Genomic DNA, 17,710 nt, shown 5'->3' on the forward strand with positions numbered 1-17,710 from the left:
AGAATTGGGATCCCAACCATTTACCAACCTGTATGGTCATACAGTACATCCTGAAGAATTATATATATTCATAGCATCCTTGTGAAACACACATATGAAAAGCCAAGAGTGATGAGGAAGTACCCTTATCACCAAAGGAGATTCAAAGAATAGTCAATATTTATCTGTTCTTCATGGAAGTTGTTATGTTCCTTGTTGACAAAAGAAATTGTGGTAATTGCATTCAAATTTCCTTGAAGTTTCTCAAACTCAAAAAGACAAAAACAAATGAATCAACTTAACCTGGAGAAAATTTTGTTTAAAATTCCAATATTCTTATGTTTGACTATAAAATATTTGCAATTTCTTTCTATTTGTATTTTAATAATTATTTTGGATTTCTCCCATGCTCATTTAATCCATTTGAATTTCTGGAAATGCTCAAAGATATTCTAAACAATAGCAAAGATAATTTTTAATTTATGTTTTGGAGATCATGAGTCAAATTCTTTTGAGAGTCTGCAATTTTAATAAAATAAGTAAATTTTAAAAAAATTTTATTTTCCAAAATTAAAAAAATGTATATTTTCTATTCATGGGGGAAAAATCTAAAGAGGAGTTCATTATACTTATTTTATCAGAGTATAACTTGTTCCAAATAAAAAGTTGTGAAAAGGAAAACCAAAATTTCAGTTTAGAAATTTTGTATTCTGTTCAATTGTTAAGAGAATTCCAGGATGATTCATATTATTCCATTTTTCTTTTCTCTTATTTATTTATTCCTTTACATTAAAATTATTTTCAAAATATTTGTTGTTCTTTATTTTCCTTTTTATAATTCAAAACAATCTCTATATACAAATATAGCTCTGAAAGCAGAGGCTTTACAACATTATGGACAATTCTCTGGCAGATTGAATTTTCACTGCCCGGATTTCAGATTTACTTTGAATGTCAATATTAAAGACTAATTTAAATATTTTTTGATTTCTATAAAAAGCTTAATTAATAATTCTTACAATTTCAACAAACGTTCTTTGAACTCCATCTGCATATAATTATGTAAGATTTTACAGGAACTACAAAAATAAGTAAGAGAAAAATCTCAGGCCCCTAGTATCTTATAACGATGGATGGAGGATTAGACATGGTGTGACCTGGACAGGTCACTAGGCCACAAGATATCTATGATATGAGTACCATGAGGAGAAGAGGCTACACAGTTTGCACGTAGAGGTGATTCCTCTACAGAGCTCATCAGGCTAGGGAATAATGAAGGGACCAGTCCATCTTCCCTCTCTTCTGTAGAATAACCATGGAATCCAAAGACTTCCTTACCCATCTGCCTTATGTTCCTATATATGTTTGTTCACCACCCTCAGTAAAACAATGTATGTGTAATGAGAGTTACAACCAATGCTCTTTTGGGGACATATATTGCACTAACCAAGATTATTTGTAATATTTTATTGTTAACTATTTGTTCTATAACCATTACCTTATTGCCCTTTAGGGAAAATCTTGGAAGAGATGCTGTCATACCTTTTTCTAATTGCTTTTGAAAGAAAGCTCTTAATTTGCTTCTTTTTTCATCTTCCTTTGGTGACTATGCCTTAGGGTAGGTACTTGGCAAGGGGTAGACTTTTAATACAGCAGATCACATGCACTCTGCACTGTTTATATTATTACGTCTAATGTTTTTTACTGAGTGTCTTGTTCCTTTCAGGACGGTTCTTTTCACTCTGACATCTGTGGTTGTACTTGTCATTACAACTGACTGGATCAGCTGGGACAAGCTGAATCGGGGATTTTTGCCCAGTGATGAAGTTTCCAGAGCCTTCCTGGCTTCTTTCATCTTGGTCTTTGACCTCCTTATTGTAATGCAGGTAAGTGGCTTTGTATTTTCCTCCTCTCACTGAAGCCACTCCATGCTCTGTTCTCAGTAAACAAACACTATACAGTGAAAGGCTCCATAAAGCTAGAGAAATGCATAGTTTACAGCTGCTATAAATGGAGGCTTCTCTGATCATATTTTCAGCAATTTTACTGAGAGGATAAACCAACTGGGCTTTTATGAAAAGGGCACCAAAAAGTCATTGTATGACCATTGAAAGGTGGCCCCTGGAAGCCATACAGAATGGTTGTGGTATTTTTGCCAAAGCTTCAGGGAAAAAAACAAAACAAAGCAAAACAAAAAAACACCTGCCATTTAGAAAATGGAAAGCTGCAGAGATGAGGATGATATAAGCCAACAAAGCAGGGATAAGCGATTGCCAAAGCAACTTCGGGCTTTAGAGCAGTTGAAATGGAATAATATAAAAATGCTTTTTCTGCTTATGGAAATTATCACTTTCTTTCAGTATTCACCAGAGATCATTCCATTTTCATGTAAACAATATTTCTGCCCTGCTTAGTAACAGATTCTTTGTACAATGGCATCGTGCTTATCAGTGCTACTCGTGTAATCTTCTGGTGTGAATGCTTTGGGGTCTTAGGGGTGTTCCTTTGAATCGAGCGGAAAGAGACATTAACTATTACTTGGCACTTTATCTTGTTCATTAAATACCCATCCATTTGCTAGACATTTTCTTATTACTTTCATAAGGCAATTTTGTGTTTTCCTCTCCAGAGGCATTGTAAGTGACCAGAACAAAGGCTCCATTGCTGAAGGGAAAGGAAACTTCATTGTGTTCTGAATTTATGTGAGATTTCACAGGATAGCAGATTGGTTTTCTCATTGCTACAGGCAAAGAGAGGCCTTTATAAGAGATTAAGTGTTTTAGTGTTAGTGTTTTAAAAGAGAATAACAATCTGGCTTGGCTTTGTTTTGGTTTTTGGGTTTTTTTGGTATATAACATAGCCGAGGTGTGAGAGGCTCAAGAGGGTTCCTAGAGTATATTATTATTTTAATAGATGATGATTTAAAATACATTATTGTTTTTAAAAATTAAATGAAATTGGATTCTTTGTCTCATCTAAAAATTGATGTATTTCTTTTTTATTTCCCATGGGATAGTTTAGCATAGTGAAGAAAGCCCTGGACTTTGAGTAAGGAAGCACTGGCAAGGTTCCATACCTGTCTCTCACTTGCTATAGGACCTCCTCTGGATATTTATAAAATTGAATTTATAGCACTTATGCAATAATGTCGTGCATTACTTTTAAAGGCTATTTTATCTTTTTTCATCTAATACTCCTCCTAACTAACATACTATTTATGTAAAATATCTGCTTTGGCCAAGTGGCCTACTGGTACCTCATTGAACCCATCTTAAAGTCAAAGGTACTAGTAGCCAAGTAGACCATTATCTTTTTGTGTGTGTGTGTGTGTGTGTGTGTGTGGTACGCGAGCCTCACTGCTGTGGCCTCTCCCGTTGCGGAGCACAGGCTCCGGATGCGCAGGCTCAGAGGCCATGGCTCACGGGCCCAGCCGCTCCGCGGCACGTGGGATCTTCCCGGACCGGGGCACGAACCCGTGTCCCCTGCATCAGCAGTTGGACTCTCAACCACTGCGCCACCAGGGAAGCCCTATCTTTTAATTTGTTTAAATTTATATATGTGAAAAAAAAAATGTATATGTGAGAGCATAAATTTCCTGATTTCCTACTACCATCCACCATCTTTTACCCTCTTTATATAGTTTTAATTATTCTTGCAATAGGTTCACTAAAATCAGGGACTTGAAGTGGGAAAATGTAACATTAAAATTTGCAGATATTATGGACTCACTCAAAAAGTACTTCATAAAGAGAGATGGAAGGAAGGATAGTCAGGATTTATGCAGGCAGAGTCAGCAGGATTGAGAAGGGAAAGGCATTCTAGATGAAGGAAATGGCATGAAAATGTGGAGTCAGTAAAGTACTGAAGTGTGTACAGAGTGGCCAGAGCACCAGTTGACTGAAGATGGAGGGCCCCTGCTGAGGAATATATCAGTTTGGACCATTTTGGCTACAAGTAACAATAACCCTGCCAAGCCAGCTTAATCAAAGAAGGAAATGTTTTACTGCATTATAAAGATGGCCTGCAGAATTCAAGAGGAGGGATGCAGTAGCATTTTAGGGACACATGAAAGCAGAGACTGAAGTGTAACAGGGAACCCAGTCCTAGCTCTTATTCTCCATCTCTCATCTTTTTCTCTTTCACTTCTGCTTTCTTTTTCTCTCTTACTGTAAAGCAGCTTTTTCAGCTTTCCAGTTCACGTAGAAGAAGGTGGCCACAGCCAACACCTCAGAGGGAGACTACTCTTGGCTGTCGGGTCTATTTCTGGATTCCAGGGAAGGAATAGCAGGGACTGGATTGTCCTGTATCCATCTGTGAACTGACTGGGGGTGAAGCAGTCCCAGAGAAAAAGGGGGAGAGGTTGGGCCTCAAAAACCAAATTAATACAAGGAGTTGAAAATGGGGCCCCCAAAGTAGGTCTGTTAACTCCTTTTCTCTCTCCCCCAACACCTGGTCAGCAAGCCAGGCCTATTGATTCATCGTTTGTTACGTCTCTTGTAGCCATACCTTCCCTGCTCATTTCTCTGCCACCATTCCAGTCCTGGCTCTCCTCTATACTATTGTAAAATAATTTCCAGTGAAACCTTCTGCCTCCAGATGTCCCCTTGTCCCACATGCCCTACACAGCTCACCTTCCTAAGCTTCCAAACTGAAATGCCATGTTGTATATGTCACTTTTCAACCAAAAATATTGTCAGTGACTCCCATTGTCCGAGAATGAAGTCCAGACTCTAGGAGCTCTCTCTCAGGGCTCTCCACGGTCTGCCCTTGGCTGTGTTTTCTCCCATATCTCCTGTGCTCTGGCTCTACCCAGCCCTGAGGGCTGTTGCTCGGCCCCAACCACAGCATGCTTATTCCAGGATGTCTGTGAGCCTCTGTTTCCTCCTCAGGTTGTATCTGTCTCCTGCTCTGCTCATTTACACTTTACCATTGAAGACCATTCCAATGCCCTCAGTAAAGCCAGGGGATGAATTCCTCCTTGCAAGTCCTGCAGCACATTTTACCTGAACTGCAGATCAGCATTTCACCTTTTCCTGCTCTATAGAGCAGAAACCATAGCTTATAATGATATATCCCTGGAGCCTCTCTAGCACAGAGCCTTACAAGGGCGGCAATAGGCCCAGAGTAATAGAGGATAAAGAAGTGGCATTTCAGCACTGAGTCTCATGCAAACTCTGTCCCGCTCTGGGAGCATCATGTTGAAGTGCAAGGAACTAGTGCATGTGGTGAGAGAGTGAATTTAAGGAAACAGCCCCAGAAGCCATATATAGTCAAGCTTTTTAAAAATATCTAATACAAATGTCCTAACAAGTCCATAACCAGCTAAACTCTGATCTAATCCACTTTATGTTCACATATTTTAGACAAAAGAGCAATAGAAAAGTAGCAAACTTGGTGGAAATGGAGGCAGTAGTTTTACTGAAAGGTTTTCCCTCATTAGAATTAGGTGATTTAAAAGCAATAGACCCTAGGCTTTTCTAATGGTAGGAAAATTCAACTTATATGATTGAAAGAGATTTTAATGTTTGGTTAAAGAAAAAAAAAGAAAAGAAACCATTAGAATATGATATTACTGCTGTAAAGATTTTATTTTAACAAAATTAGTAGGCCAATTCTGAATACTTGTAGAGAAAGTGCAATTATTTATTTTTATGAATATTTTAAATAGAATTTTTGTATGTTTATTGTGAAAACTATTGGTTGTATCACATATTTCTGTAGTTTTAGGAAATTCCCTAGAACTAAGGCATAAACAGTTGCCAGTAAAATATAACATGACTCATATAAATCACACATTACTACAGAACATAAGAGGTAAATTGTAAAGAACACTTCCCTCTGAGGAAATCTTATCTCAAATTCATTTAATATTTATAATTACATCACTTAACTTTTATATACTCCTTTAATTCCTTGCATAAGTATTTAATTTGCAGTTCTATCCCACCTACTCATCTTTTCTGCTAGATTGAAGAAAAGATATACCTAAGACATATAAGAATTAAAAATACAACATGTTATAGAGTAAGCAAAGAACAAAAATGTGTCTTAGGAGTTCACCAAAAAAAAAAGAGAGAGAGCAGTGTAGACGTGTAGCCAACGTAGTAAGGGAAAGCTTCAGAGAAGAGATTAGATTAGAAGGACAGGCAGCTAGAGTTTGAAAAGGCAGAGCAATGAACAAGAAAAGTTTTCTAGCTGGGAGTAGTATCATAATCATCAAGGTAAGAATCAGTTTTGTTCCATTAAGTTCAGAAAACGTTGACAGATTCATTTCTAGTGTGCACTGCACCCGGTGCTGGAGACGGGGGACAGGGGGAAGGGAGATCAAAGATCAGTGACACACCACACAGGAGTTTGTAGCTGCAGAGAGGAATTCACAGTTTAATAGAATAAATAGGAGTAGAAAAGTAGAGACATTTGAGAAAGACTATCTTTATTTAGATGAATGGTTCAGGTAGAAAGTAAAAATTCCCACCTCGCACTTTTAAATTCAACTAACCCACACTGCCAGGATCTATTTTCTGATATGAAGGCTTTAGAAGAAGGAAGTTTCTCTTCATAAGCTAAAGAACATTCTGGGCTTTTTACTAGACAAGAAGAGAGAGAGTGAAAGAGGGAAGAGAGAGGAGGAGACGGAGTAGGAGAGGTGAGAAGCCAGAAAGATGGATATAGGCAGGAGCGAGTGCAGGAGCCAGTGTGTGGGGGAGGTGGCAGGATTAGGCAGTGGTGATGACCACGGAGGCTGATGAAGTTATATCTATGGGCAAGTTTCTCATAAATGCTTTACATAACTGGACTCTGGCAGATTGGTGTAAGGAGATTAAAAAACTCTTCAGTTTCACAACTGGACCAGTGTAGCCTAGCGTCAAGATAGCACCTGCTGAACAAGGTGCCCAGGAGGTGGATACAGTTGTGAGCTAAATTGCTAGAGTTTATAGGTAACTATGGGAAGGTTTTGCACATATATATGTATCCTTGAACCTTCCTTTTCTTTAACAGCCTCTCCCCTAGAAAGCTTCTCTCATCATCTTGTGTGTGTGTGTGTATCTTAGATTTATGTATATTATGTATATAAATAGATACATAATATAGATAAAATACACATCATATATGTAATAGCTTTATGTGCTTCAAGGTGATGAGAGAACTCTTTTAGAAGAGAGGCTTTTAAAGAGAAGAAAAAAGATTCAAGGATCATATTTTCATGAATACATGTGTGAAAACACTGTTGATACATCCTTTCAATACTTCTCGTTCTTGTAATTTATCTATATACCTGCCTATTATCTTTGTACCTACATACCTGCCTTCCCCCTGTAACATGTGAGCTCGAGGAGAGGAAATGTGTTTTTTCATTCCCACAGCTAACTCATGTTCAGTACATTGCAGCTTTACCATAAATATTTTGCTGAATGAAAGAACAAAGGAATGAACATAACATTATTTCAGGAAAGCCAAAGATCATGAGATTTTTCAAGAAGTAAAATGTTTACCAACAGCAAGAGAATGAACCATCAATACTATTAGATTAAGTCATATCCACTGAAGTATGATCCCACAGTAATTAAATATCCAAATAAAAATTTGAATAAAATGCTCAGTTAAGTGTTAAAAAGAACTCTTTGGACTAGTTGGAAAGCACGTAGAGAGAAGTGATATTTCCTGAAAAGTCCTGAAAATATTCCAGTGCATTAATTCTTAATGCACTGAAAAAATAATTATGAAAATTACATTCAACAAACATCTCACTGTGTAACATCTAAAAATCTAATTTTTTTTTTCTGTTTCGTGCATCATTCTTAGAAGCAGATTGACTAGTTTAAAAATAAATAGACATTATGCCTCTTGGTAGACTTTCAAACTCTGTTGACCTGACTTTAGTAGGTCACTTCTTTTGAGGTCATAATTTTTGAAAGTGGAGTCAGTTCCTTTAGAACGTAGGGCAGAGCAACAAGTGTGAAACTATTTTAATTAAAGAGCCATAGTGTTTTGACAAGTGGTCATCTATTTTTCGGATAAGTTATTTCAACTGTTTTGCTTACAGGTTACTTAGAAAGGGTTGTTTAAATGTCTGTCCACCAGTTTTAACATATTGTTAACATACTGTTCAGCTTTGGGAATACTTTATATAACTTTATTCAAAGTATTTAAAGTTCCTCTTCACATTTATTTTTCATCTTTATTTTTCTTATGCAAGGTCTACACTCCTATTTGAAAACGCAGTAATGGTAATTACTGTTATGGGTCCCACATGATGACATGGAATAAGGGTTAATTCTTTAAATAGTTCCTAGATTAACCATAAATGCCTGTTCTCTTCATGATATGTGTCTTAGAGGTTGAATCGCAACTTTATTTACTGTCACCGTTTTGTGCTTCTGACATCATTTGGTCCAGTGGGTAGACAGACTGTTATATATTTATATATATACAGATATAAATCAATATATTTATTAATGGTCCCAGAAACTGGTCTCCACATAGCAGACAGACTTACCACGGTAAGTCATGTTCACGCAGCCTGACGGAGGCCAGCCAAGTGGGCAGGAGATGCCAGAGAACAGACCTTGGCAGGTGACCCAAGGTATCAGGAACATTTGGCAGAAGGTAATGTGAGCTGGAAGCATTGGGGTTATCAGGCAAAACAAAATTTAGCATCCAATCATGGGTACTGGTGTGACAAATACACTCACTCGGAAATGAAACTAATAGTCTGCTTAGCATATGAAATAGATCACAATTTTGAAACAGGCAGTAAGTTCTATGAGGGATTATTGTGAGCAGGAAAGATCACGGAAGTCTTTATGGATAATGTGGGGAGAATGTAGCTTGAAGGAATTATAAGATTTGGTTAAGCGAGCGGAAAATAGAGACATTCAAATTTTAGCCCCATTTAAATGCTTCAAACCCTGAGGTATTTTTTAAAAAAAGAGCTAGAACGTGTTTAAAAAACTGGGAAGATATAAATTCTATACTATTGCACATGAGCAGTAATTTTTTCAAAGCCATGCTGAGGCAGCAAAACAGATCTCCCATAAATTAGTATTTTTCCAGTGGATGCATTGTTTCCAGGTGCTGTGGAATGATCAGTGCTTGATCATCATCCTGAAAGAGTTTTCCAGCCCTGGCCTCCACCCCATCTTTGCGTGTGTGTATCATGGTTCTCCCTGGATGTCTTGTGTAGTGTTGCCACTTATTGCATCAACTGTACATGACAAACAATGTGCAATATTGAAGACTGACATGGTTAGTCATTTCATCAGGCCCTCAGCTTCACTGGGGCAGGTTTCAAACAGAGTATTATACTTCAGGTCAGAGCTTTATAAGTTTTTTTGGAGGAGGTAATGAAGAGGATGTGACCCCACCAGTTGACCCCAAGCAGGACCTGATACTTGAAGACTTCTCCCTGCTCCCCTGTGTTTGGTATACCTGCTGTCCACTTTTCCCATAGTGGGAGCTGTGTTCAAGGGTGCAGGTTTGAGAGATCAAAATCTAGTGGAGACCATCTGACAGGTAGTTTCTAAGTCAAAGGTCCATTAACTCTGGATTTGAACATGCAAGAAATACTGTGCAGCAAGTGGCTCAAACTCCAGTCTAGTCTAGTTAGACTAGAGATTGGGTCTAATACTAGGAGACCATAGTGAGAACCTTTCATAGTGGAAATGAGGAACAAGCTTTGAAGAGGGGCAGAGTGTGCAATGGAAACATAACTGGACTAAAAAGAAAATGGAGATGGAGGGAGACAAGGAAGCAGGGAGGCAAAAAGAAATGTAATAAAAGGCTAGCATTCACTGAGCACTTACTATGACCTGGATGCCTAGACACACTATATCTTTTTTAATCTTCTCAAACCCCCCTACAGGATTCATATTGTTATTATCTATAATTTTATAAATGAAGATGGGAATTGCCCAAGGTACACAGATAGAGTCTGGCTTCAGCAGAATGGGGATTAAAAAACAGAACTGTATGACTCCAAAGCCCATACATTTTTCAGACCTTGTAATATTGTGCATATCAAATTAAGTAATATACACAAGTAATGTCCAAAGCAAAGCACTTGACATGTGGCAGGAAGCTTGGTGAATGAAGGGAACACTCCTGCAATAGACTAGAGCCAGGACTCTATTTCTTTTCTCTTTTTTAAAAACTAATTTTATTGGAGTATAATTGCTTTACAATGTTGTGTTAGTTTTTACTGTACAGCAGAGTGAATCAGCTATATGTATACAGATATCCCCTCTTTTTTGGATTTACTTCCCATTTAGGTCACCACAGAGGACTGAGTAGAGTTCCCTGTGCTATACAGTAGGTTCTCATTAGTCATCTATTTTATATATAGTATCAATAGTGTATATATGTCAATCCCAATTTCCCAATTCATCCCACCCCCCCTTTTCCCCCTTGGTATCCATATGTTTTTCTCTACACCTGTGTCTCTATTTCTGCTTTGTAAATGAGATCATCTATACCAATTTTTTCAGATTCCACATATATGCGTTAATATACGATATTTGTTTTTCTCTGTCTTACTTCACTCTGTCTGACAGTCTCTAGGTCCATCCACGTCTCTACAAATGACCCAATTTTGTTCCTTTTTATGGCTGAGTAATATTCCATTGTATATATGTGCCACATCCTCTTTATCCATTCCTCTGTTGATGGACATTTAGGTTGCTTCCATGTCCTGGCTATTGTAAATAGTTCTTCAGTGAACATTGGGCTGCATGTGTCTTTTTGAATTATGGTTTTCTCTGGGTATATGCCCAGTAATGGGATTGCTGGGTCATATGGTAGCTCTATTTTTAGTTTTTTAAGGACTCTCCATACTGTTCTCTGTAGTGGCTGTATCAATTTACATTCCCACCAACAATGCATGAGGTTTCCCTTTTCTCCACACCCTCTCCAGAATGTATCATTTGTAGATTTTGTATGATGGCCATTCTGACTGGTGTGAGGTGATATCTCATTGTAGTTTTGATTTGCCTTTCTCTAATGATTAGTGATGTTAAGCATCTTTTCATGTGTTTGTTGGCCATCTGTATGTCTTCTTTGGAGAAATGTCTATTTAGGTCTTCAGCCTATTTTTTGATTGGGTTGTTTTTGTTGTTGTTGTTATTGAGCTGCATGAGCTGTTTGTGTATTTTGGAGATTAATCCTTTGTCAGTTGCTTCATTTGCAACTGTTTTCTCTCATCCTGAGGTTTGTATTTTCGTCTTGCTTATGGTTTCCTTTGCTCTATTTCTTAGAGTGTGATCTTGGTTAAGTCACTTCATGTCTAGGAATCCATTTTCTCATCTCTGTCATGACAATTTTTTCCTGACCCATGTTATTTTTATGATAGTCTTAAAAAGGCCCTTGAAGTGAGCTATTTTTACATATTGAAATTACATAATCTGGATAGAAGAAAACAATTTGGTTGGAAAAAAGTTTCAGCGTTATGCTTTGCATTACAATTAATCATTCAGGCTTCTTTTGATCTTAGCTAGAGAAAACTATAATAATGTGGTGGTATATAAAGACCTTGGAGTCTCAGTGCATTGCAGCCATAATATGCTAAAAGAGATGTATGCTAAGGGGATGATTCAAACCCTTACCTGATCATAAAAATCACCAAAATTCTTACAAAATATGTGAATTCTCTGGCTATAGGAAGATTGCCAGAAGTTTCTGGCTTCATATGTGTGCAATGGTGCCAGGGGATTAAGCATTACAGATGATTCTTGTGACCACGGTCACCTAGAAACCGGTTAAAAATGCAGATTCTTGGGTCTTCTTCTTACAGCTAGTGGCATCAGAAGTACTAGAGGATTTGGCCTGTGAATATGCGTTTTTATTTAGCCTAAATGTGATTTCTCTGAAGCTCACTGCTCTAAGGTAATTCCCTAGAAATAAGTGAATGTCTATAGTTACTACGATTCAGATAGCTATACATAAAAGAAACCCAAGAAAATTCCAAATTTCCAGATGGTACTTGGAATTTATTGCATTTGATGAATTGTTCAGAATTCTGCATTTCTCCTATAAAAATACATCATTCCTGTGGTGCATATTGTGAAAAGCTGAACAGTTAACATCAAATATGTATGTGGTGCACTTTTCTCTAATTTTTGATGAAAATATATTTTATAAATATCCCTTTGCTGAAAATGTATTTATGTCTGAGATGCTTACCATTTATTTAATCTTTGTTTGATTTCAATAGCTGCGTACGTTTATTTGGCAAGTTGAGTAAGATCTAAAGTATAGTAATAGCATGAAACCAAAGAGGTATATATTTCTCAGTTTTATAACAAAATTAATTTCTACACAAAAGTATGTCTGGGAGAAAAAAGAAAATTAGTAAATTAGTTGTTTATAATTCTTTTCATTCCTTCTAAAGTGAATAGGTACCAAGGAATATCGTTTGTTTTAATGAATGGATTGATAGGTATGGATGCAAAATTAGGAAACTCAAGGACATAGAGGCAGTTCCTGCTTATGCAGTAGGACAGTAGGAGCCAGGAAGCTGGAAGGAGTTGTTGTGGGAAAAGAAAGAGAGAATACATAGAGGTGGCAGCTGCTACAGCTAATAGAACTCGGGAGAGAGAGAAAAGTTTTGTTCTATCATATGCAATGTTATACCCAGATTCCCAAGAAAATTTCAGTTAAAATATATATTCTCCAATCCTTTTGGCATTATTTTCCTCCAGCCCCATCCTGCTTTTTCAATTCAAGATGGGCTTCTGGACAAGATTCAGGGGAAGGACAAGGTTGTAGAGGCCAAGGTACGTTTTGATTACACATGTATGAAAATTAGTGGATGTAATGAGTAAGTGTAGAAATAAGATCTCAAGGGGGCATTTGCTTTATCTTACGACTGCCTCAATTATTAAACATTTGAAATTCTTTCATTTTTGGGTTTCCATGGAACTACCTCTGTACTGGCTCAAAGCCGAACTGTATGTCTCTTTCTTTTCAAGCCCATTTGTCAAATCCCCTTCCTCTTACTACCTTTAAACATCAGTATACTCTGAGGTTCTGTCCTAGCCTCTTTATCTTTTCTTCCCAGCTATTTTTCAAAGGCAGTTTCATCCACCACCATGACTTCCAGTCCTTATAGACTGATCTTTCTCTAATATTTCCCAAGTCCAGATGCCTCTGCTGAATTTCAGACCTGGATATCTAACTGCCCACTGGCTATATCTGCCTAGATGTTCGATGGGCTTCTCTGGTTTATCATGTTTAAAACCAACCAGTCATGAATCCCTCAGACTGCTATCAACTCAGTCACTCAAATAAAAAAAATTGGGAAATATAAAATATGTCTCTCTCTCTCACATATCTTCCAGCCAACAGTCAAGCTTATGTGTTCTTTTTGCTAAACATCTCTTGAATTTGTTTCTCCTTTAGACCCTTTAATAAACCTCTTCCTCAGTTCAGGGTACCATCAACTTTCACTTACATGAGTACAATAGTATTTTGCTTCTTTTAGGCTAACCCCATTTCTCCAAAATAATCTTTTTAACATAAAAATTTGATCCTCAAAATTCTTCAAATAGAAATTCATTTCCATGCTATACTGGGCCTTTTATCATCTAGTCCATGCCTTACTTCTCACCTATTCCTGGCTGACACCTTCCCTTTCCTCCCTGATTCCCACCCTTTACATTTTATATTCCATTAATTCTTAAATATCTATTGATTACCAAATTGGTAAAGTCTTTCCTCATGGCACAGGCCTTTGCACATGCAAAGAGTGCAAGAGAGGCAAGAGCCTCTCCTCAATGCACATGCTTGGTTGCCCTCCGCCATCTTTCAACCCTCAGCTTAAATGCTATCTTCTCTGTGAAGCCTCATCTGCCTCTCTCAGATAAACTAAGTGCTTCTTTTCTTATATGTCCATGGAAATTTTTATAAATTTCAATTACAGTTATTCCCCTATTGAATTACATTTATTCATTTGTATGTATATAACTATTTCACTGAAAAGTTGTGAGAACTGTGTGGAATAGTTAGGTCAAACAGAGAATATTCAACAGATGTTGGTTAAACTTAGACCAGTACCTAGACCAGTACTGACAGGTTGCTGGGACTCAATAAACATGTTTTAAATGAAATTTTTTATAATATTTGCAAATAAAAGTAATTTTATTTTAGGCTTTGGGGTCAGTGTACTTGTATGAGCTACTTATAGGTTTTCTAGTGAGAATTGTATTTGTATTGATCAGAAGTTGAAACCTTTGTTTTTACAGGGCTTATTTAAGATTTTGTTGATATTAGACAACTCATACATTAAATTTGGTGTAGGTTCTAGAAATATTTATCATATAATTCAATTTTCTTTATATTTTGCAAGACACAACCATCATAGACCCAGAGTAGAGTCTTTGTTCTGACTATACTGTGTGTTTCCCTGAGCCCAGTTTTTGCTCAGGTAGACTCTCCTAGTTGAAACTGGTATCCTCCACGACTGCTATTAACATACCACTTACAGACAGGTACAAAAGAGGCTAAAAGACTAAGAAATTTTGGTGCTATGATTGCTCCTCCCTGTAATATGAAACAGGCTAGAAAAGTCCTGATTGAAAAGTCATCAGAAAGAGATTCTGAGCATGACAGACCTGCTATATTTTTCCTAATCCCTGAAAGAAGGAAAAAAGGTAAGAATATTATGACTAAGCCTTGACTTACGCTGTCACTGTTGTTAGGAGAGACATGGTGACTCCCCCAGAAGGGCTTCCTTATGGATGGAGTGATGGAGAACTACAACTGACTTTCACATTAGGAGTAAAACCGTCTGTTATTATGGGTGAGAAAACGACACCAAATAAATTAACACTTTAAAACTTTAAAAGCTCATAATCCTAAATTCAGTCATAGAGATTCCATGATACTTTATTAATTTATAAAGATAGCAACCATCAGGGCTTCCCTGGTGGCGCAGTGGTTGAGAGCCCGCCTGCCTATTCAGGGGACACAGGTTCGTGTCCCCGGTTCGGGAAGATCCCACATGCCGCGGAGCGACTAGGCCCGTGAGCCATGGCCGCTAAGCCTGCGCGTCCAGAGCCTGTGCTCCGCAATGGGAGAGGCCACAACAGTGAGAGACCTACGTACCGCGTAATATTAATAATAACATCAGTCTGTTTTGTATCTTAGTATAGAATCACTCAAGGGTTCAAACTTAGTGACAGATATACATTTAAATATATATTTACTAAATTTTTATAATAAAATTATAAAAAGTTATGGCTTATTTTGATGAAGAGAGGAAAAAATTGTAGATTTTAACAAGGTAAAGTGGGAGAACTTGAAAAAGGGATTCTAATCAAATGAGATGTTGTAACTGGAAAAATCTCTAGCTGTATGATCTGGAGGACAATGAGCTATAAAAAGGACATAATTTGATTAGAATAAAATGAGTTGATGATGTTTATCAGACAAGCCTTGTCATGGAGAAGACACTAGACCTATCATCCTCAGCATGGTCCAGGTGTTATTTCTTTCTGCATTTGTATGGTTAGCAGCTCAAGAACATTTTCTGTTTGACCTCTAGAGTTCTCTTGATAATACAATGTGTATTTTCTGAGATGGTCCCAATGAGATAAATACTTAAATGAATAATGGAACTTCTCAAAGATCTAGAGGGTTTAGCAGTCTCACTCTTTCTGTTCAAATTCATGAGCCACTTCATCTCACCACTAAAATGGCTTTCTGACTTCCTCATCTCTCAGTAAGAATAAGTCTGATGTGTTTTTGAATGTTTTAGACAATTATTTCCATCTCTGAATGATTGTGACTTGCTTATGAAATCAGAAAGGGTAGAGCATCAGCCACCAAGCGTGATGGAGGTGGGCCAGTGTAAGTAGTTTCAATACTTCTTTTGAGATCTGTTTTAAAGCTGTGCTATAAAAAAGGGAATTTGCAAATCGAATTAATATACAACCATAGTCCCATGATGCACAGTAACCTTCAGGGATGTTTTAAAGCCAATCTGCCAGAAAGATTATGACAATATATACACACCAACAGTGACTAAAAATACCTGGCATGGTAGGCAGAATAATGTCCTCCCACCACTACACACACACACACATGCACACGCACACACACACACACACACAAAGATATTCACATCCTAATCCCTGGAACCGCCAAATATGTTAAAGTATACGGAAAAGGGAAGTCAAGTTTACACTGGAATTAATGTTTCCAGTCAGCTGACCTTAAAATAGGGAGATTTTCCTAGAACACCCTGGAGTGCCCAATGTAATTATAAAGGTCTTTAAAAGAGGAAAAGGGAGGCAGAACCAGAGACATGGTAGCATGAAAAAGACTTGGCCCAACACTGCTGGCTTTGCAGATAAAGGAAGAAGGCCAATTAGCCAAGCAATGCAGGCAGCATCTAGAATCAGAAAAGGGCAAGGAAATGGATTTTTCCTAGAGCTTCCAGAACAAAGACAGCCCTTCCAACACCTTGATTTTAGCTCCATGCGAACCATTTTGAGCTTTTGACCTCCAAAACTATAAGATAACAAATTTGTGTTGTTTTAAGCCACCAAGTTTGTAGTAATTTTTTATAGCAGTAATAGGAAACTAATATATCTTTCTCCACATCTTTGCTAATATTGGGTATTATTGATCTTTCAAACCTTTTGCTAGTCCAAAGGTCAAAAATATCTTACTGTGTTTCAATTTTTTCATTGTTAGTTAGAGCTTATTTCCTTCTCCTAGATATTTGATGGATATTAAAATTGCTTTATGAACATCCAGCTCATGAGCTGATCCTGTTTTATTGATTGATTGATTGATTGATTTTTTTAACATCTTTACTGGAGTATAATTGCTTTACAATGGTGTGTTAGTTTCTGCTTTATAACAAAGTGAATCAGCTATACATATACATATATCCCCATATCTCCTCCCTCTTGCGTCTCCCTCCCACCCTCCCTATCCCACTCCTCTAGGTGGTCACAAAGCACCGAGCTGATCTCCCTGTGTTATGTGGCTGCTTCCCACTAGCTATCTATTTTGCATTTGGTAGTGTATGTCCATGCCATTCTTTCACCCAGCAATCCCACTACTGGGCATATACCCTGAGAAAACCATAATTCAAAAAGACTCATGTACCACAGTGTTCATTGCAGCTCTATTTACAATAGCCAGGACATGGAAGCAACCTAAGTGGTCATCGACAGATGAATGGATAAAGAAGATGTGGCACATATATACAATGGAATATTACTCAGCCATAAAAAGAAACGAAATTGAGTTATTTGTAGTGAGGTGGATGGACCTAGAGTCTGTCATACAGAGTGAAGTAAGTCAGAAAGAGAAAAACAAATACCGTATGCTAACACATATATATGGAATCTAAAAACAAACAAACAAAAAGTTCTGAAGAACCTAGGGGCAGGGCAAGAATAAAGATGCAGATGTAGAGCATGGACTTGAGGACACATGGAGGGGGAAGGGTAAGCTGGGACAAAGTGATCCTATTTTATTATTGAGGTTCTCGGTTTTTTTCCTTACATATTCATTTGACTATTAAGTTTCATTTTTGCTGTTGGTGTCTAACACATTAAGAAAAGTGTTTTCTAAGTTTTGTCAGGAATTTATGGTGAATTTTTATAAAATAAGGCAGCTTTTCAATATCATGGGAGATTATCACAGATGTGTTTTCTTTTAGTATGTTTTACACTTTGAACTCTTAATATAATAAACTGTGAGAATAGATTTCTTATTTTGACCC

General features: G+C 37.3%; 1 protein-coding gene across 3 annotated transcripts in view; it reads left to right on the forward strand.

Annotated features, from left to right (window-relative positions):
• TMEM117 (transmembrane protein 117) overlaps positions 1 to 17,710 on the forward strand; it is a gene marked incomplete at both ends in the record, with an annotated part of 515,344 nt that overhangs the window by 426,881 nt on the left and 70,753 nt on the right. For 2 of the 3 annotated variants that reach the window (XM_082850802.1, XM_082850803.1), the window contains one exon: positions 1,706 to 1,865. In XM_082850802.1, the coding sequence (XP_082706928.1) occupies positions 1,706 to 1,865 (160 nt within the window). Of the gene's footprint in view, positions 1 to 1,705; positions 1,866 to 12,671; positions 12,747 to 17,710 lie in introns of all 3 variants that reach the window. The other variant, XM_082850801.1, reaches the window with a different exon arrangement.

Source organism: Leucopleurus acutus, assembly GCF_964270905.1.
Source record: "Leucopleurus acutus genome assembly, chromosome: 11".
In the NCBI taxonomy this organism is placed as follows: Eukaryota; Metazoa; Chordata; class Mammalia; order Artiodactyla; family Delphinidae; genus Leucopleurus; species Leucopleurus acutus.